Source organism: Abramis brama (assembly GCF_963993115.1).
Source record: "Abramis brama genome assembly, chromosome: 1".
NCBI classification, from domain to species: Eukaryota; Metazoa; Chordata; class Actinopteri; order Cypriniformes; family Leuciscidae; genus Abramis; species Abramis brama.
The window spans coordinates 14,947,225-14,965,358 of record NC_139963.1 but is presented as its reverse complement, the minus strand read 5'-3'; the positions used below and the strand labels follow the sequence as shown (position 1 = coordinate 14,965,358).

Sequence of the window (18,134 nt, the reverse complement as noted above, 5' to 3'; positions counted from 1 at the left end):
TCTTTCAGTCGGGCAACATGGTGGCGGCACGGACATGGAGAAGGTTTATAGGTTCAACAGCATTAAGTTAAAGAGCGCAAACTTTATCATTCAACTGAACTGCACATTCATTTTAGACCCTGACTTTAAATGCTCTTGCGCCGTCTGTGCAATAAATGCACGTCCTTGAATGAGCGCTGTTTACGCGGGTTGAATTGACGTAGATCAGCGATCATGAGTGACAGGGCAGGGGCACTTCAGGGGCCAATCAGGTTTCAGTTGGGGCCAGTGCCCCTCTGGCCCCAACCCTTGGATCCGCCAATGTTGTTAAATCATGCTGAGTGTTTGTTGCCGCTGTTGTCAGTGGCGAAGGGCAACAGTGTTTTCTTGGCGCTCGTTCTCTTCACACAGACTTCACTTCAATCTGTCGCTCAACACCATGGCGGAGACTCTCTATTCGTTCCAGTGAAATCTCAAAACAAATTACGTGTCCATGCTTTTGACAAGCAATCACTGATGAACATCTTTGATTTTAATGGGAAAAAACAACAACTATATGATCTGACACCCTAGTCAACAAAAGATCTACCACCAGACCATTAAAGTTAGTGAAGGCAATTATCAGAGAGCTAGCAATAGCAAGTATAGCTTTGAAAGCATAAGATCCCACCCTCCCTTCAGAGCCTCTCCAAAGCCACGTCTCCTTCAAAACACACGAACTCACACAGCAGAGTCTGCAAAGCGTCACGAGATGAGAGACGGTGTTAAACTACCTGATGTCTCAAAGCACATAACATCACATTAATAATGAACATAAACAACTTAAAGAGCTCTGACCTGTACCACTTGACTGCTGCAGAATCATTTTGCCGTTGATAGTCTTGCCAATGAAATGAACCACTGAGTATAACGTCACAGGTTTCCATCTCTTCAAAATTACAGTAGTTATGGCGTAAACGCAGAATAATCTCACTGTTTTGGTTCAGGAGGAACTGTAAAAGGTGGCTGATGTCTGCGCGAGCAGGTGCACGGAGGTATGAAAATACACATGTTGACAGGCAGGTAGGACATTGTACAATCGTATGAAGAGCAACGAAATCTTGTGAATTTGTTAACATTAGAAAGAAATAGCCTACCAAAATATCAAAGCACTGAGTACTGGATCAGTTTTGCAAACAATGTTTGAGTTTCTGTTATTAACAGAGGTGGAAATGCCTGTATGAATGTTATGGTAGGTCAGCCAGAATACCCTAGCAACCATATACTGTAGCAACACCCCAGCAACTGCTTAACAAGAGCCTAGCAACCACCCAGCATATCCTAGCAACCATCTTGCAACACTTTAGCAAACACCCAGAACATCCATCTATTATGAACTAACTTCAAACTATTTTCCCTCATCCATCCATCATTCATCCATCATCCATCCATCATCCATCCATCATTCATCCATCATCCATCCATCATCCATCCATCATTCATCCATCATCCATCCATCCATCCATCCATCCATCCATCCATCCATCCATCCATCCACCACATTTCAAAAGTTAAAACTTACAGATAATCAGATATACAGTAGTATATATTATAATGTGTCTTAAACAATAGTCAGTCAGCAAGTGTGTGAGAGATGTGCCGTGTTTGTGTTTCAATCATCATCTCATCGCGTTTTTCTACAGTCTTGTAATTCAAGTGTGCAAAACCAAACTTTGCCCTCAGACATCACACACAAGCCCTCAAAATCACACACACTACAACATAGTCTAACACACTGGTGCAATAAATTCAAAACAACATTTCCAAAACTGGTAAGTTATGTTGCTTGTGGTTCCCCCCTCACAAACCTTTTCACATGATGAACACAAAAGACACAACCAATGGATACATTGGCACATTTTTATTCATTCATGTACTACACAGTACAACACACACACAACAAAACAAACATTTTTTTCCTGTTTTACTTTTTTTTTATTGTCTGCTCTAAAAAAATGTGTATATTTACTTACAGTAAGATGTGTGTGACCATCATATGACAGTAAAAGAGCACACACAAACCTTATTCTGATATGGAATTGTATTGGAATGGTAAAGAGTGTTGGGACGTGACAGGAGGGTCTCCACTCAAGGAGACAATATGATGAACACGTCTAAGAATGTTCCACATATGGCTGAAATACCATAATTTGCCTAGAAAGATAACATTCTGGGAGTCGAGACTATAAAGGAGAAAGGATGCCCTACCTTCACTGTCATACTCTTAAGCCACTCTGTGTGACTGTACGACTGCTGGCCTTTTCTTGCAAGAAAATAAACCTCATCAAAAACTATTGGAAATGTTTGTCTCTTATTCAGTGATAGAATTTTGTTTGCCACCACACCTCCCTGAAGGTTCTCGAGGCGACGGTAAAGCGACTAAAGTTTGGCCTTACTCGTAGCCCAGCCTCCCTCATAGTCATACCATTGACAAAGACATGGACAACTAGAGTGGCTTGAATTTCATCTGAGACCTTCTTGCCCTTTGTCTTCTTGCCCTTCCTCCTCCTCCTCCTTATCCCTCCTCGATCTCTTCCTTCATGTCTTTCTGGATCCATTGTTCCAAAACTCAATAAACTGATTTGGGCCCTTTTATCTATCTATTGAAGGATCTGATTGTGTGTTCAGTTTTGACTCTTAGTGTTTCCACTTGGGTAATTGTGTGCTAACTGAGCTGAAGCTGTGCTGACTTGAGTGAACAATATTGAGTGCTAGTGCTTTCTAAATGACAACATGGTCTAAGCAATGAGAAATGAAGGGATTTGTGTGTAGAGTTTTGCAGTGACAGTTCAGCGAATCTGACTCATGTGTCAAAACAGGGGAATAGTGTTTATAGTTTAGGGAAATGGGTGTGCTTTTTGATAAATGGCATTATGGTTTTGAAATTTTAGTTCAAAAGCCTGGTTATAGTGTTTAAGCAAACGAGAAAAACTGTGATCCGGCTCTCCACACACCCATTTAGAATCTTTCTGGAATCTGCTGGAATCTTTTCTTTTTATCCAGAACTTCAGAGCTCACTATATATTTTTATATATATATATATATTTCAACACAGATGCGCTGCACTATTACACTACGTGAACTAACTCGAGGCCAAGAGAGAAGGAAATGAATAGTGGAATAAAGTCGTTTTTTTTGTTGTTTTTTTTGCACACAAAAAGTATTCTCGTCGCTTGATAAACTTAAGATTGAGCCACTGTAGTCACTTGGACTATATTAACGATGTCTTTACAGTTTTTCTCGATTGTTTACACACATTTTCTGGTACTTGAGACACAATGACCACAACATGCAACTCATTCACCAACCCCCTGAACCAATTCTGCTAAACTACAAGCACAATTCCTGCTTTACACTCAGATTGCAGTTCTAAAACACACCTTTTTCAAAACACTACACACAATTCTCTGCTTTTGGCACAATTTTCATGCAGAAAATCTCTTGTTTTCAGAAGGAACACACTGCCATTCAAATATGCACACTGACTCATCACATGGGCAAACACCCGTCACACAGTTTTACAATTAGCAATCAGAGCTTTAGCATAAAAGGGCAACAGGTGAGCTCTTCAATGGAGCAATGGATGCCAACACTGGATTTTTTTTTTTTTTTTACTGTAACTGTATACAGTCAATTCTTCTGTTGTTTTGTATGTAGACCACTGTATGAACAACTTTGTGTTGGTTGGGATGTACACTGTGTACATTGTTTTTGTGGGAAAAATAAAATATATTTGTTACCATGTATTTGTGTGTTCTGAGTATAAAAACAATATTCTCAAATATTTTACAACACACTTATGTATGTACTGTCTGTAGTAAGTGTAACACTGAACAAAAAAAGGCCTAAGTCATTATAATGAATGGAGAAGAAGTGTTTTCCATTCATCATAGTGTTATACATTGAGCACATCAGTGTTCAACTGGTTCTTATAAATGTCTATTCATATGATGGTTTGTGTGTGTCATTTGAAAACAAAATACCATTTTGAGAAGAAATAACATTGTTTTGAATGTAAAGTTTCCTTTTGCAGGAGAATTGAAGGGTTTTGCCCATTGTGTGTGTTTTTTTGGATTTGTGTGTAGAGTTCTGAGAATATGAGGCATGCTTTCAGAAAATGTGTGTAAACAATCGAGAAAAACTGTAATAACTTTTCTGGGCCAGCAAGTTTCAATCCCTTAGAAGCCTATGGAGTATTGATCCAGCTCTCAGATTTAATCAAAAATATCTTAATATGTGTTCCGAAGATGAACGAAGGTCTTACGGGGTTGGAACAACATGAGGGTGAGTAATTACTGACAGAATTTTCATTTTTGGGTGAACTAACCCTTTAACTAGGGAGAAAATAGTTGCTTGATGCGTAAGTTTACATTTTAATTACTGTTATACAGTGATGAGTGTAATTAATTACCAAGTAATCTAAATACTGTAATTTAATTAAAGGGATTACTCTTAATTCTTCTGTAATTTAAAGTAAAATCTGATGAAATTGCATTAAATACTGCATACTACATTTTTAAAAGGTATATTTTAATGTAACCTTCTCCCTCTACACACTTTGGTCAATTCAATAATAATTCATGCAATTGTATATTGTTTATTTGAAAGCATTAAAAGTGCAGTTTCTTGTCTCTCCTTGTATTGTTCAAGTGGTTGAGGTCGATATGGGATTTAGTAATAAGTAGACCAATACTTTCTAAAGATAGTCATTATTACATTAATCTAATTACACTGTTGAAGATGTCATTTGTAGTTAGTAATTAATAACTATTTTAGAGTAACTTACCCATCTGTTATAATATCAGAGGTGAAACTGGAAGAACAGTATGTTATTCAACCTAATTTTAATTTTCATGTAGGTGCAATCCTGCAGGTATTACAAGAACATGGCAGCAGCTGAAAATGAAATATAAAAACATAATTCAATCAAGTAAGGCTTGAGCATATCATGGGTGTAGGCTACCTGACTTTACAAACATTTGACATAAGCATAGCAGTCACTCCCGAAGGTCCAAGGGCCTTCATAAAATGTAAGAGATTTAGATATATGTTATTTTTTTATATAGGCTATTTTTGATATTTCCATTTATTTTACTTTGGGTTGGGTTTTTTGTTGGTCCCAACAGATTCTGATGATAATATCTGTCTTTTGGAGCCTCCTGTCCCAACAGAACCCCAGGCATTAAGTCGCCTACTCAATACAATTATGACAAATAGTGTTATAAAGTGTACTCAGCCAAATGCTCATCTTCACAGGACGATGGGGATAAAGAGTTTCTGCTGCCACAGAGAGGCCTACAGAGGTAATGTTAATATTATGTGTCTACACATCAAACAGTCTACACATTCTGATTATTTCACATTTTTATGTGGAGTAGCCTATAGAATCTAAGTTTAAATCTAAGTATAAATGGGTATTCTTATCTCTCCCCCCGCCCCCAGAGTGTGGAAGAACAGCAGGAGGACGGTACATCAACTTCTGTCGCACAGATGAACACAGTTCAGTGATTTTCAGTAAATGCCACAGTTTAATTCTGTAGAATTTGTTCAGAACTACATTATGTAACTCTAATCTACTACTGTATTTTCAGTTGCCAGTTAAGGAGTTATATAGACTTCATCTTTGTAAAAAAAATAGAAAAAAACAGCAGTAAAAATAACCTTATTTTATTTATTAATAAAAGATTAATTTTATTAATAAAAATGTACTGAATGAATGAATGAGGTGTTTAAACACTGCTTCCTCTTTAAAAAAAGGGGAGGAGATAGAAAGAAACTCTGGGTTTACTGAAGAAAACCTGCTCCCGACCAGGTTAGGTTCACAGAGTAAGTTACCATGGTAACTGACTCTGAGTATAAGTTACCTCTATTTCAGAAACAGGCTTGACTTACTCTTTCTCAGGTTTGACATACCTCCCATTCTGAAACAGAAAACCGAGAGTTTCCCTCATTTCAGGGTTAACATACTCAGAGTTTTCACTTAACCTCCTTTCTGAAACAGGCCCCGGGTGAGATCTGGATTCCGTTTGCTGCTGTCGGGGACGAAGATGGTGAGCTGATGGATCATGTAAGAGCCAGTGTGTTCGTATGTGCTCGCGGAGGATGAAGAGCTCCTGACCGTGGGGGTTGCTGACTGAGGAATTCAGGTGATCTTGTTTTATTTTATTTGCTCAATAGAGTGAAGAGGCCATTTGTTGTTTCTAGGTCACAGCGAACTCTAGCAACGGTACAGGCCTGCAACGATGGGTTGGGTGGTGACTTTTACATTGTGTGTGTGTGCGCGCATATACGAGTGATCACTCAAAAGGTACTTTTGTTTCACATTTCATTTTTTGAAAAAGACAAAAATTGAGTGTTAAGAAGTGTTATTGCTGATTTATGTGAGGTAACTGAAAAGGTTATTCTGTTATTTGAACTTTTACTATACAGTGATTTAATTCACTTAAAGTGAAAGTGAAAGTAAATTGAGTGTTTAGTTACTTTCTGAAAGGTAAAACAAGAAAAAAGAGACAAGTGTTGATTTACATTTGAAGTTTATTGATCATTTAATATTCAATACAAGTGTTTTCATTTATTTAATATTTACTTTATTGTGGTTGTAAATAAATATTATTGTTTTGGATATATTGTGTTGCTTGAAGTCAATTAGTAGAGACATATTTCTTGACTAGAAAGGGAAAGAATAGCAGTATTGCATAGTTGCAAGTAAAGAGAGACAAATTTTAAGAATCCGGAGCGTCGCTTGGGTTACACTCAGAGCATAGGGGGCGCTGCATTTACATATAGTCATTAACATGCAAAAAAATAAAAGTTGAAACAACAACAAAATCCTGAAGCAAAAACATCAAAAAGCATGTCTAGCACACTGTAATGGCGTATGTGCAGTATTGGAGTCCAGCTGTGTCCGGAGGCCTTTCTGTGTGGAGTTTGTGTGTTCTCTCCATGATGATGTTGGTTTCCTCTGGGATTCCCACACAACCCAGAGATACAGGACAGGTGAAGTGGAGACTGTATGTTTGCCCACAGGTAGGTAGGGGGGTGTGTGTGTGTGTGTGTGTGTGTGTGTGTGTGTGGGTGTGTGTGTGTGTGGGTGTGTGTGTGTGTGTGTGTGTGTGTGTGTGTGTCTCATCCTGTGATGGACCGGCCATTCTGTCCAGGGTGTTTTCCTGCCTACGACCCGAGACGCTGGGAAAGACTCCAGCTTCTCCACGACCCTACAGGACAAGCTTCACTTCTGGAAAATGTATGGAATAGTCGGATGAATGTATGGATGTACAGTACAGTGAGTATTCTAGTCCTCCCTCTCTCTGCCACTCTTCTTTCCTCACCAATGTGTCTCCTTGATCCAAGTTTCCATGATCCAGACTAAAAATAGAACTGAAATTGCAATTAGTTGTGTTTGTAATAATTATTATTTAATTTCATTGTAAATATTCTGCTAATATTTTATATTTCAATATAATCCCTGCAGAAATGCACAGTTTGCCATAATTCTGATTTGAATGAGCTTTGATCAGTTTTGAAAGCATTGGAAAAATCTTCTCCAAATATATAGTGTTTTGCAGATGGTGAAATATGAATGACAAAAGTGTTCATAGATTTTGGGAAATGTGGTCATTGAATGCATTTTGTGTGAAAGCAATGAAAAAATATTCATAGTTTGGCATAGACTTCTGTTTCACTGAATGTGTGAAGAGTTTTGAAGATGCTTGTTAACAATTGAAAAAAAATAATGCACACATTTATTCTGATGTGTTATTTCAGTAGCAGAAGTTCAGCTATATTAATGAAAATTATAATAAGAGTCTCTGTAACATCTCACTGTTACTGATTTATCAGCTCAAAGTATTATGGGTAAAATCTCTCTACAGTCTATTCTGAAACATCAATACAGTTTCACTGATGAGTTATAACAAACATTAAACCCAGGATAGAGCGGCTGAGTGAATGTGGTCTGGACTGTGTGGATGAGGCTCATTGTGTCAGAGACGCTGTAGAAGGACAGAGTTCCTGCACTGTGATCCACATACACTCCTATTCTTCTGCTGATGGACTTTACAGGGAGATCAGTGTGTTTGTTATTGTGTATGAATGTGTAACTGGAGGAAGAGCAGAACAAACTCCAGGACTGATCATTAAATCCAAACACACACTCATCACCCGATCCCTTCCTGCTGATGCTCTTATATGACACTGATATAAACACACCACTATTCTCACTGCACTCAATCTCCCAATAACAGCGTCCACACACACTCTCTCTACACAACACCTGCAAATTGTTATCAAATCTGTCTGGATGATCAGGATACAACTGTTGTGTGTTAGTGTGAGTAATCACTCTGTTCCTCTCAGACAGACTGAGGTATTCATTCACTGTGTTCAGATCCAGAGTCAGCTGATGGGAATCTGACGGAGAGAAAACACATTAGAATCAGGAATTATGAATCTGTCTGATCTTTTAATGTATCTGAACAATGTATCATCAGTGTCTCAGTGCAGCTGATCAGATATCCTGTGCAAATCATCATTTACATGATCAATTATAAAACTCTTCTATCATGTTTATTTCTCCTTCTACAGGAAGAACATGAACACATTCAGTGAGTTTTTCTGCTTGTTTCTCAGTGACTTACATTGTAGGAAGTCGTTCCTGGTCTTGGGATTCATGATGGTGAATGTGACTGTGGAAATAAACAGACATGAACAGTGTGAAGAGAAATGACAAGATAAAATACATCCATTTCTAAGACGTTTCTAATCTGATATTAGATGATGCAGGACTCATTTCTGAGAACAGAAGAATCTCCAGATGCCTCATATATAAAACACACGTATCGGATTCAATCCTAAATTTCAATGGATTTCAATTTAAATTCAAAGTATGTATTACTTGTAAACCATCAAGGGATGTTTATGGCTGTTCTGTAGAGTTGATGCCCTTGAATTAAAGATGAACTGTGATTTATAAAGTGGGATTTTATTTGTGCGCATGTTTTAATAATCATAGGAACATTTCAGAAACTGTTGTACGTTCACATTTCGGATCATTCTCCGCACGTCTGTATAAAGGAGGCGCAGGACTTTACCTCTATCAGAGATCTTCTTGAGCTCCTCTTTGCAGAAATCCTCCAGTTTGTCTCTCAGCTGACGGACAGATTCTCTCACGCCATCAAAAGAGGAGAGAGAACTGAAGGAAACGTCGGGTTCGTCTGTAGATTCAGGAGGTGCTGAGAGAGACTGGAAACTCTACAGAAAACAGAAATCAAAACTCATCATCTCCACACTTCAGCCAATAACCTGCACTATATCAGATCTGAGCGGCTCTTGTTGACTTCACTTCTCTTCAGTGACTCGCTTCAATCCAGCACTTTCACACAATCAGCACATTCTTCTCATATTCATCATTTAATGCTTCAAACTCTAGTATTTCACACTTACACTCCTTGTGAAAAAGAAAGTAGCGTACTTGTAACAGAAATAATATACTTTAAAAATATATAAGTGCAGATTGGCTGTAATGTTTTCAGAAACTTGATTGCATGTTATTTGCAGTTAAATGAATGTGGAATAGTTTAATGTTTTTATTAAATGCAAATAGCTGAGCTTTAGAGTGTTTTTTTGCCCTGCTTAAGTTAGTCTCATTCTGCTCTCATGAAATGTTTCTCTGTGAGTCTCTTGCTCAAGTCCACTATGATCCAGTTCTTCTAGATCTCTGTTACCTGCAGGAACTGGATGTGATGGTGTGTGTGTGAAAGCTGCTCCAGCTCAGCGTCTCTCCTCCTCAGATCATTGATCTCCTGCTCCAGTCGCTCCAGTCGTCCTTCAGCTCGACTCACTGCAGTCTTTTCCTGATCTCTGATCCGCTGTGTCGCCTCAGAGCGGCTTCTCTCAATGGAGCGGATGATCTCAGTGAAGATCTTCTCACTGTCCTCCACTGCTGTGTGTGCAGAGCGCTGTTACACACACATCACAATCACACAGTGAGTTCAGTGAGTCCAAACTGAGACGTCTCACACTTCTCTTCTTCTCCAGACTCACCTTATGAGACTCCACAGCCTCTCTCAGCTGATGAAGATCTTTCTGTCTCTGCTGGATTCTCTGACGGATCTTCATCTGCGTCTCCTTCAGCTGTTTCTGGAGGACAAACCAATAACAGAGAATGACACATAAAACTACTATCACACAATAAGGGTTAAAGATCTAGCATGACAAGTTTATACTGTAGGTTCAAACCACAGATCAGTGAAGTTTGATGTTATTGACGTCATCATCTTTGATTTGGGCTCTGCGTACATGAGTTGATCAATGATTTGATTTGTGAATCAAAATTGGTCCTTTTAAAAAAATAAATACTTTTAAAAACAGCAACAAAAAAAGTATATGTGAATTAAAGCTGCAAGCAGCGATGAAGGCGTCACTCGGTGGCTTTAGGAAGACTGAGCATGGTTGGGCAATGTGCATTTAAGGAGGTATATATAGTAAGAGTAGGGGAGCGCGGGGCACAACCTAACGCGGGGCTAGTTGTAACACACTTGTTTTAAATACTTCCGCACATGCTTGGATGACGAAACTTTGTGTATTTACTAGTTGCCATATCAACACTATATAGAAAAAAAAAATCCGCCAAAATTATTTTTTTTTTTTTGGAAGATATCCATAGACATTTATTAAACCATAGCAAAAGTAAATTTCTTACTTAAGTTAATTTTTCATCTCTATTTTTTGTGTTTATTTAAAATAAGACAAATCTGATATTATTTTAATCTCCAAGATGTTATTTAACAGTTGAGATAGTTATTTAATGCTTCTCTAACTAGCAGAGGACACTAGCAGGGTTTAAATCCCAGTTGTGCAGGCGGGGGCATGTTTTAACACTGCGTTACAATGTGCCCCTATTAGAAATATGCTATTATATTCTATACTTTTATTAATTTTATTGAGAAAACGTGAGAAAAAAAGGTGAATAAAGACTGAGAGTCAATGTTCAGAAATGACTAATTATTTATTTGTTTTGAACTATGTAGTATAGCTGTGTTTTCATATGTTCGTAGTCAAAACTCAAAAATGAGTTTATATTTAAATATTAAAAATTGCCATTATTTTATATGAAAAAGTTTTTTAACTGTATTTTATTTAGAAAATATTTTAGTTTGTTTTGTATATTTTTTTTATTAGATCAGATAACATTTTAAACTGTCATATGTTATGTTACAATGTGCCCCACACATGTTACAATGTACCCCAACTATGGGGCATGTTGTCACATTTCACTTCCATTCTTTCGGGGTATGTCAAGAAAAAAGTATATACTGTATTAATAAAACAAAACCACATAATTGTACTAGACATGTGGGAAATTAATGTGGGAAAAAAATAAATACTCTGAACCATAAGTAGATTTACACAAACTTAGAAAGTCAAAAAGCGTTACTTTGTGCCCCGCTCTCCCCTATGTCAAAGTCTGTTACAAAGTGTTTTGTATAATGGTGATAATAGCATGCTTCATGACTCAGATAAGTGTTGCTAGCATGTTTAGTATGTTTCTAGCATGCTTAGTACACAATAATTATGTGGTTAGTGTAGTGTTGTTAGAATTTGGTAGTATCCCTTTAAGGGACTGAGGAAGTCATGTTGTGGGTTTTTACAGTCTGAGTTAGTTGCTACTGCACGAGCTGAGTGAATGCAAAAAGTTACCTGTGATGATATCACTGAGAGTTTATTAAAGCATCAAGTTCAAACGCACGAAACAGTGAGGACATTGAGTTTCTACAATGGCGACGAGGATGCTGCGCAATTGTTGCGAAGGAATCCACGCAACGGAGTTACTTCCTGCACACGACCGCCTTGCCTGCTGAAGCACAGGAGAGCCACAGTGTCGCTAACGGACTCGTGAGTAAACGGCCGAGTGGGAAATAAATAAATAAATAAATATAAAAAGACCTCCGGAGCAAAGATATCTTGCGGACTAAACTCCCATCTTGCCAGCTCCGCTAGTTAGCATCACTCAACACCACAGTCAAGAGAGACGTGCTAATGCTAGACACAAAACAAAGGACTAGCAACAAGACGCACATGGACATAACTGGACAGTAACGCTCGGAAAAAAAAAAAATTGAGAAACAAAACTACAACAACAATTGCTGGCGTGGCTGAATTACCCTCATTCCCCCTCTTTGATGTAAACGCAGAACCAGTCTCCCTTTCCCCGAAATGGAAAAAGTGGATAAAGAGATTTGAAACGTTTCTCACTGCAGCTGCCATAACTGATGCAACAAGAAAAAGGGATATGCTTCTGTATTATGCTGGAGAACAAGTGCAGGATATCTTTGAGACTTTTTCTGAAAAAGGACAACCAGATGATTTTGGTAAGGCAGTACAGTTACTCACCGAATACTTCAGTCCAAGTCACAATGTAGAATATGAAATCTACAAATTTCGACAATCAAAACAAAACCCAGGTGAAACTGCTGATACATTTCATACCAGACTGAGACAGTTAGCTCAGAATTGTGAATTCACTAATGTGGACAAATAAATAAAGTCTCAGATAATACTCAGCTGCACATCATCACGTCTCAGGAGAAGGGCACTGAGGGACCCAGACATGACTCTTAAAGGACTTTTGGATCTCGCCAGAGCTTTTGAAACCTCAGAACTTCAGGCCTCTGGCATGGAAAACAAACATGAAACGGGACAAATTGCAGCCATGCCCAACACAAGAAACAAAAGATGGATCACTTCTGGGCCCCAAACGGCGAACGTGGAACAGCAAAATCAGCCAAAGATGAAATGCAGGAATTGTGGAGGTCTGTTTCCTCATCAGGGTGGTCAGTCGGCATGTCCAGCGAAAGGTGTCCAGTGTCGAGCATGTGGGAAATCCAACCACTACGCCCGCTGCTGTCTCTCTAATCCCGACAAACAGGTAAAACAAAATCAACATGGACAGAAAATGAAACCAACACAGAGCACACAAAAGACGACATGGCCTAACCGACGCAGACAATTTAAAACCATTCTTACTAACGATGCTGAAACCGCCCCCATCAGTCATCTAGCTGCAGATGAGGAGTACGTCTTCGTCACAAAAGATGCAGAGGGCAGGGAACCGCCAGTAAGGTCAGTCACGATAGCTGGTGAAAGCATTGATGTTCTTGTTGATTCAGGAGCCTCAGCTAACCTCCTGGACGGAAAAGCCTACAGCGTATTGAAAACCAAACTCAAACTTGAACAGTCAAGCAAAAGAATTTATCCTTATGGTGCAAAACCCCCCCTCTCTCTTCATGGCAAAGCCACCACAACGGTCTCTGCTAATGGACGAGCAGCTCGGGCAGCATTCTACATCGTTGAAGGAAACTACGGCTCACTGCTGGGCCATGCCACTGCAACTGCACTGGGACTCATACATGTGGTGCACTGCACTCAGCCAATTCCACAGAACCTGTCTAAAGCAGACCAGCTGCTCCTGCAATATCCAAGTCTCACCTCAGGCATAGGGAAGCTGAAAACCTTCCAAGTCAAACTGCACATTGATCAAAGTGTGCGTCCGATTGTCCAGCCCCACCGTCGCATTCCTTTTCACATGAGGAAGAAAGTAGAGGAGGAGATACAACGGTTGGAGGACCAAGGCATTATTGAAAAAGTAGAGGGTCCAACACCATGGGTGTCACCCATTGTGGCATCACAAAACCAAAAAACCCAGAGGAAATACGCCTCTGCATAGACATGCGCCTGCCTAATACAGCTGTGCAAAGAGAGAGACACATATCACCTACTATAGATGACATCGTGCATGATCTCAACGGTGCGACCATGTTCTCAAAACTGGACCTCAACGCAGGATATCACCGACTAGAACTAGCACCTGAATACAAGCCATCACACACATGTCACTCCCACAGAATCCAAGTGAAGTCCGCAGCCTACTGGGAATGGCCAACTACAGCGCTCGTTTCATCCCGGACTTCTCCTCAATTACCCAGCCACTATGCAAGCTCACAAAGAAAGATACAGAGTGGTCATGGAAAGTGGAACACACAGAGGCCCTCAACCAACTGAAAGACAGGCTGGTCAGTAATCCAGTCATGAGCTACTTTCACCCTGAGAGAAAGACAAATGTCATCGTGGACGCGAGTCCAGTTGGTCTTGGTGCCATCCTGGCGCAGACTGATAAAGTGGAAAACAAGACATATATTGTAGCTTACGCAAGCAGGGCTCTGACCCCAGTAGAACAGCGATAATCCCAAACAGAACGAGAGGCGCTGGCTATCGTTTGGAGCTGCGAGCACTTTCATCTGTATCTATATGGAGCTGAATTCACCATGATCACCGACCACAAACCGCTAGAACTCATCTTCAACAACCCAAAGTCCAAGCCTCCTGCACGGATAGAAAGGTGGGCCCTCAGACTGCAACCTTACAAGTTCAAAGTGGTCCACAAAGCTGGAAAATCGAACCCGGCAGACTACATGTCTCGCCATCCACAAACACTTCACACACCCAGCATCACAGACGATGTTGACACAGAAATGCATGTCTCCTTCATTGCAGCACATGCAGTACCCAAAGCAATGACTCTTGAAGAAGTAAAGAGAGAGACTTTAGGAGATCCACTGCTACAACATCTTGTCAAAGTGATTCACTCAGATAACTGGAAAAGCCTGCATGACAATGTCACACAATTTGATCTGTCAATCCTGAGAACATTTTACAACATCAGAGAAGAGCTTACAACTCTGGAAGGAGGCAGCCTCGTTCTCAGGGGCAACAGACTTGTTATGCTGCGGACCCTGCAACCCAGAGCACTTGCACTTGCTCATGAAGGGCATCAAGGCATCGTCAAAACTAAGCAGCTGCTCCGAGAGAAAGTCTGGTATCCGGGAATAGACAAACAAGCCGAAGAATTGATATCCCGCTGCCTTCCTTGTCAATCGTCCACACCCAAAACTGTGCATCAGCCACTACAAATGTCAGAACTCCCACATGGACCTTGGGAAACTGTTTCAGTGGATTTCTGTGGACCCTTCCCTTCAGGTGACTACCTGTTGGTCATCCTGGATGAATACTCAAGATTTCCTTTTGTCGAGATTATGAAATCCACATCAGCATGCAAACTCATCCCTATCATGGACAAAATATTTTCAACTGTGGGCATACCAGAAGTGGTGAAAAGTGATAACAGCCCTCCATTTTCAAGCAACGACTTTTCAGATTTTGCAGGGTATCTCGGTTTCCACCACAGGAAGATCACCCCCTACTGGCCACAGGCCAACGCTGAAGTTGAAAGATTCAACAGGACTCTGACCAAAGCAATACACACAGCTGCGCTGGAAGGCAAGCCGTGGAAACAGGAGCTGTACAAGTTCCTCAGGAACTACCGTGCAACACCTCATCACACCACCAACCGGCCTCCAGCTGAAGTGTTTTATGGTCGACCCATAGCAATAAAGCTACCATCCATCTCTCATACTCCCGACGATGAAGCTCTCCGTCTAACAGACAGATTAAAAAAAGACAGGATGAAACATTATGCAGACAAAAGGAGGAATGCATCACACTCTGAACTCTGAAGGAGGGTGATGTTGTCCTAATACAACAGAGGAAAACAGGAAAACTTGTAACACCATTCAACCCTAACCCATACAAAGTCATCACAGTGAAAGGAACAATGGTCACTGCACAGAGACATGAACACAAAATCACAAGGCACAGATCACACTTCAAACTTCTGAAACACAAACCGGAAGTCCCATTCACAACAGAAGACAACGACGACAGTGATGATGACAGTGTTAGCGAACACACAGGTAATCCTGAACATGTTAACCCTGAAGCCAGGAGGAGATACCCTGTGAGGGTAAACAGACGACCTCCTCAAAGACTTGTGACTGAACTGTAGCGAAGGCTATGAAGAGTGATGAAGTATTGATAAGTTCCCACTACAGCCTCTCATCACAGTGATGTTTACGTTGCTGATTCAACGACTGTACTGTAACATGTTTCAGAATTGCTTAGAGATATTATTCTCAGTTATTTGTTTAATGTTATATATTTGATTTTGAATTAATGACATAGGACTGAATCGTAACTACTTCTATTTTGGGAAAAGCATTTTATGTTTGTTAATCCAAGTCCTGTCAGACTTAAGTAAAGCTAAAACCAAGGGAGGACATTTCATTTGAAAGAAAGGAAGGGATGTAGTGTTGTTAGAATTTGGTAGTATCCCTTTAAGGGACTGAGGAAGTCATGTTGTGGGTTTTTACAGTCTGAGTTAGTTGCTACTGCATGAGCTGAGTGAATGCAAAAAGTTACCTGTGATGATATCACTGAGAGTTTATTAAAGCATCAAGTTCAAACGCACGAAACAGTGAGGACATTGAGTTTCTACAGTTAGTACTGCATTACTGTGTTAACCATGCCAGTTTCTGTTGCCAGTAGGTGGGGCTATGTCTATATACCTTTCATATCTGCATATATATTCATATATATTTCATATCACTGCGTGATTTTATGTTTTGTATCCATTTTGGAGCTTGAAACTATTGTACTACATTGAATTTCAATGTATAGAGTAAAATAGACGAGATATTCTTCAAAATATCATACTTATCCATAGCCAATCAGTATATGGAGATGATTAGGAGGCAATGATGGACAGAGGCCAAGGGGCAAATTTGGCCAGGATGCCGGGGTTACACCCCTACTCTTTTCGAAGGACATCCTGGGATTTTTAATGACCACAGAGAGTCAGGACCTCGGTTTAACGTCTCACCCGAAGGACGGTGCTCTTTTGGCAGTATAGTGTCCCCGTCACTATACTGGGGCATTAGGACCCACACAGACTACAGGGTGAGCGCCCCCTGCTGGCCTCACTAACACCTCTTCCAGCAGCAACCTGATTTTCTCAGGAGGTCTCCCATCCAGGTACTAACCAGGCTCAGCCCTGCTTAGCTTCAGTGGGCAACCAGTCTTGGGCTACAGGGTGATATGGCTGCTGGCTATAGACGAAAATAGACGAGATATTCTTCAAAATATCATATTTACAATCTACAGAAGAAACTCAGTCAAACCGGTTTGGGACAACATGAGTAAATGAGTGAGTAAATGAAGACACTTTCATTTCTGCGTGATCAATCCCTCTCAGTTCATACCTGTTTCTCTGTCCTCTGTGCTGCAGTTGATACAGTTTTGTGGTTTTTATGTTCATACTCTTTACACCGCAAACAAATGCATTCTTGATCAGTGATACAGAACATTTCTAGCTCTTTATCATGTTTACGGCAGATCATGTCCTGCAGTCGTCCAGTGGCATCAATCACTTTGTGTGGTTTACGAGAGTGATATTCCTCATGACGATCTAAATGAGTTTGACAGTAAGATTCCTGACACACCAGACAGGACTTGACGGCTTTGTATTTTCTTCCATTACAGACGTCACACTCCTCGTCTCCAGCTCCAGCGTAACAGTCAGCAGGAAGTTTAGTCTTCTTCAGTTTCTCCACCAGTTCAGCCAGAATGGTGTTTTTAGCTAAAGCAGGTCTTGGACTGAAGGTCTGTCTGCACTGAGGGCAGCTGTAGACTCTCTTCTCATCCTCCTGATCCCAGCAGTCTGTAATACAGATCTTACAGTAACTGTGTCCACAGGGAATGGCCACTGGATCCTTCAGGAGGTCCAGACACACTGGACACGAGAACTCATCCTGAGAAATTGTGGCTTCTGCCATTTTACTGCATGAATACAGAGAGACACAAACACACAACAGCTCAACAACACTTCAGTTTCGGTTTCCCTGAACTGAGGAGTTGAAATAGTTTCCTGGTTCTGTGTTTGAGTGACGTGGGTAATATAGGCGTGTCTGTAAAGCAGCTTCCTCATTCACACACACACTTTACTGTTGTTTTTACTGTATGTGTCCTTCAAGTGGAGTCGAAAATATCATAATTACGAGTTCAAAGCTCATGAATGACTGAGCGAAGATTTAGGCTACTCACGAATGCTACTCAAAGTAATGTCAATATGTCAAAATGTACAGTTCTAAGATAATACAGATCATGCTAGCTAACATCATGTATTCATTTAGGCACAATGAGCTCATTAACCCTTTCCCTGTCTTTAA

The 18,134-nt window shown here is 40.2% G+C and overlaps 1 protein-coding gene across 1 annotated transcript; it reads right to left on the bottom strand.

Moving 5' to 3' along the window:
* Nucleotides 1-6,542: 6,542 nt before the first annotated feature.
* LOC311086844 (tripartite motif-containing protein 16-like) lies at nt 6,543-17,802 on the bottom strand. Its single transcript, XM_084120009.1, has 5 exons — nt 17,169-17,802; nt 10,060-10,155; nt 9,741-9,974; nt 9,033-9,267; nt 6,543-8,427 (listed from the first exon to the last, which is right to left on the bottom strand). Exons 1-5 carry the CDS (start codon nt 17,739-17,741, stop codon nt 7,904-7,906), a joined length of 1,662 nt encoding a protein of 553 aa, XP_083976135.1. The 5' UTR covers nt 17,742-17,802; the 3' UTR covers nt 6,543-7,903.
* Between the last annotated feature and the right edge of the window lie 332 nt (nt 17,803-18,134).

Bases quoted from the DNA above. Each gene is read 5' to 3' on its own strand.
- LOC311086844 (XM_084120009.1), bottom strand. From the start codon at position 17,741: ATGGCAGAAGCCACAATTTCTCAGGATGAGTTCTCGTGTCCAGTGTGT. The intron at 10,156-17,168 runs GTATGAACTGAG...TTTGTCCTCCAG, and splicing joins CACAGAGGACAGAGAAACAG to AAACAGCTGAAGGAGACGCA. The intron at 9,268-9,740 runs GTAACAGAGATC...TGTTTTCTGTAG, and splicing joins ATCACATCCAGTTCCTGCAG to AGTTTCCAGTCTCTCTCAGC.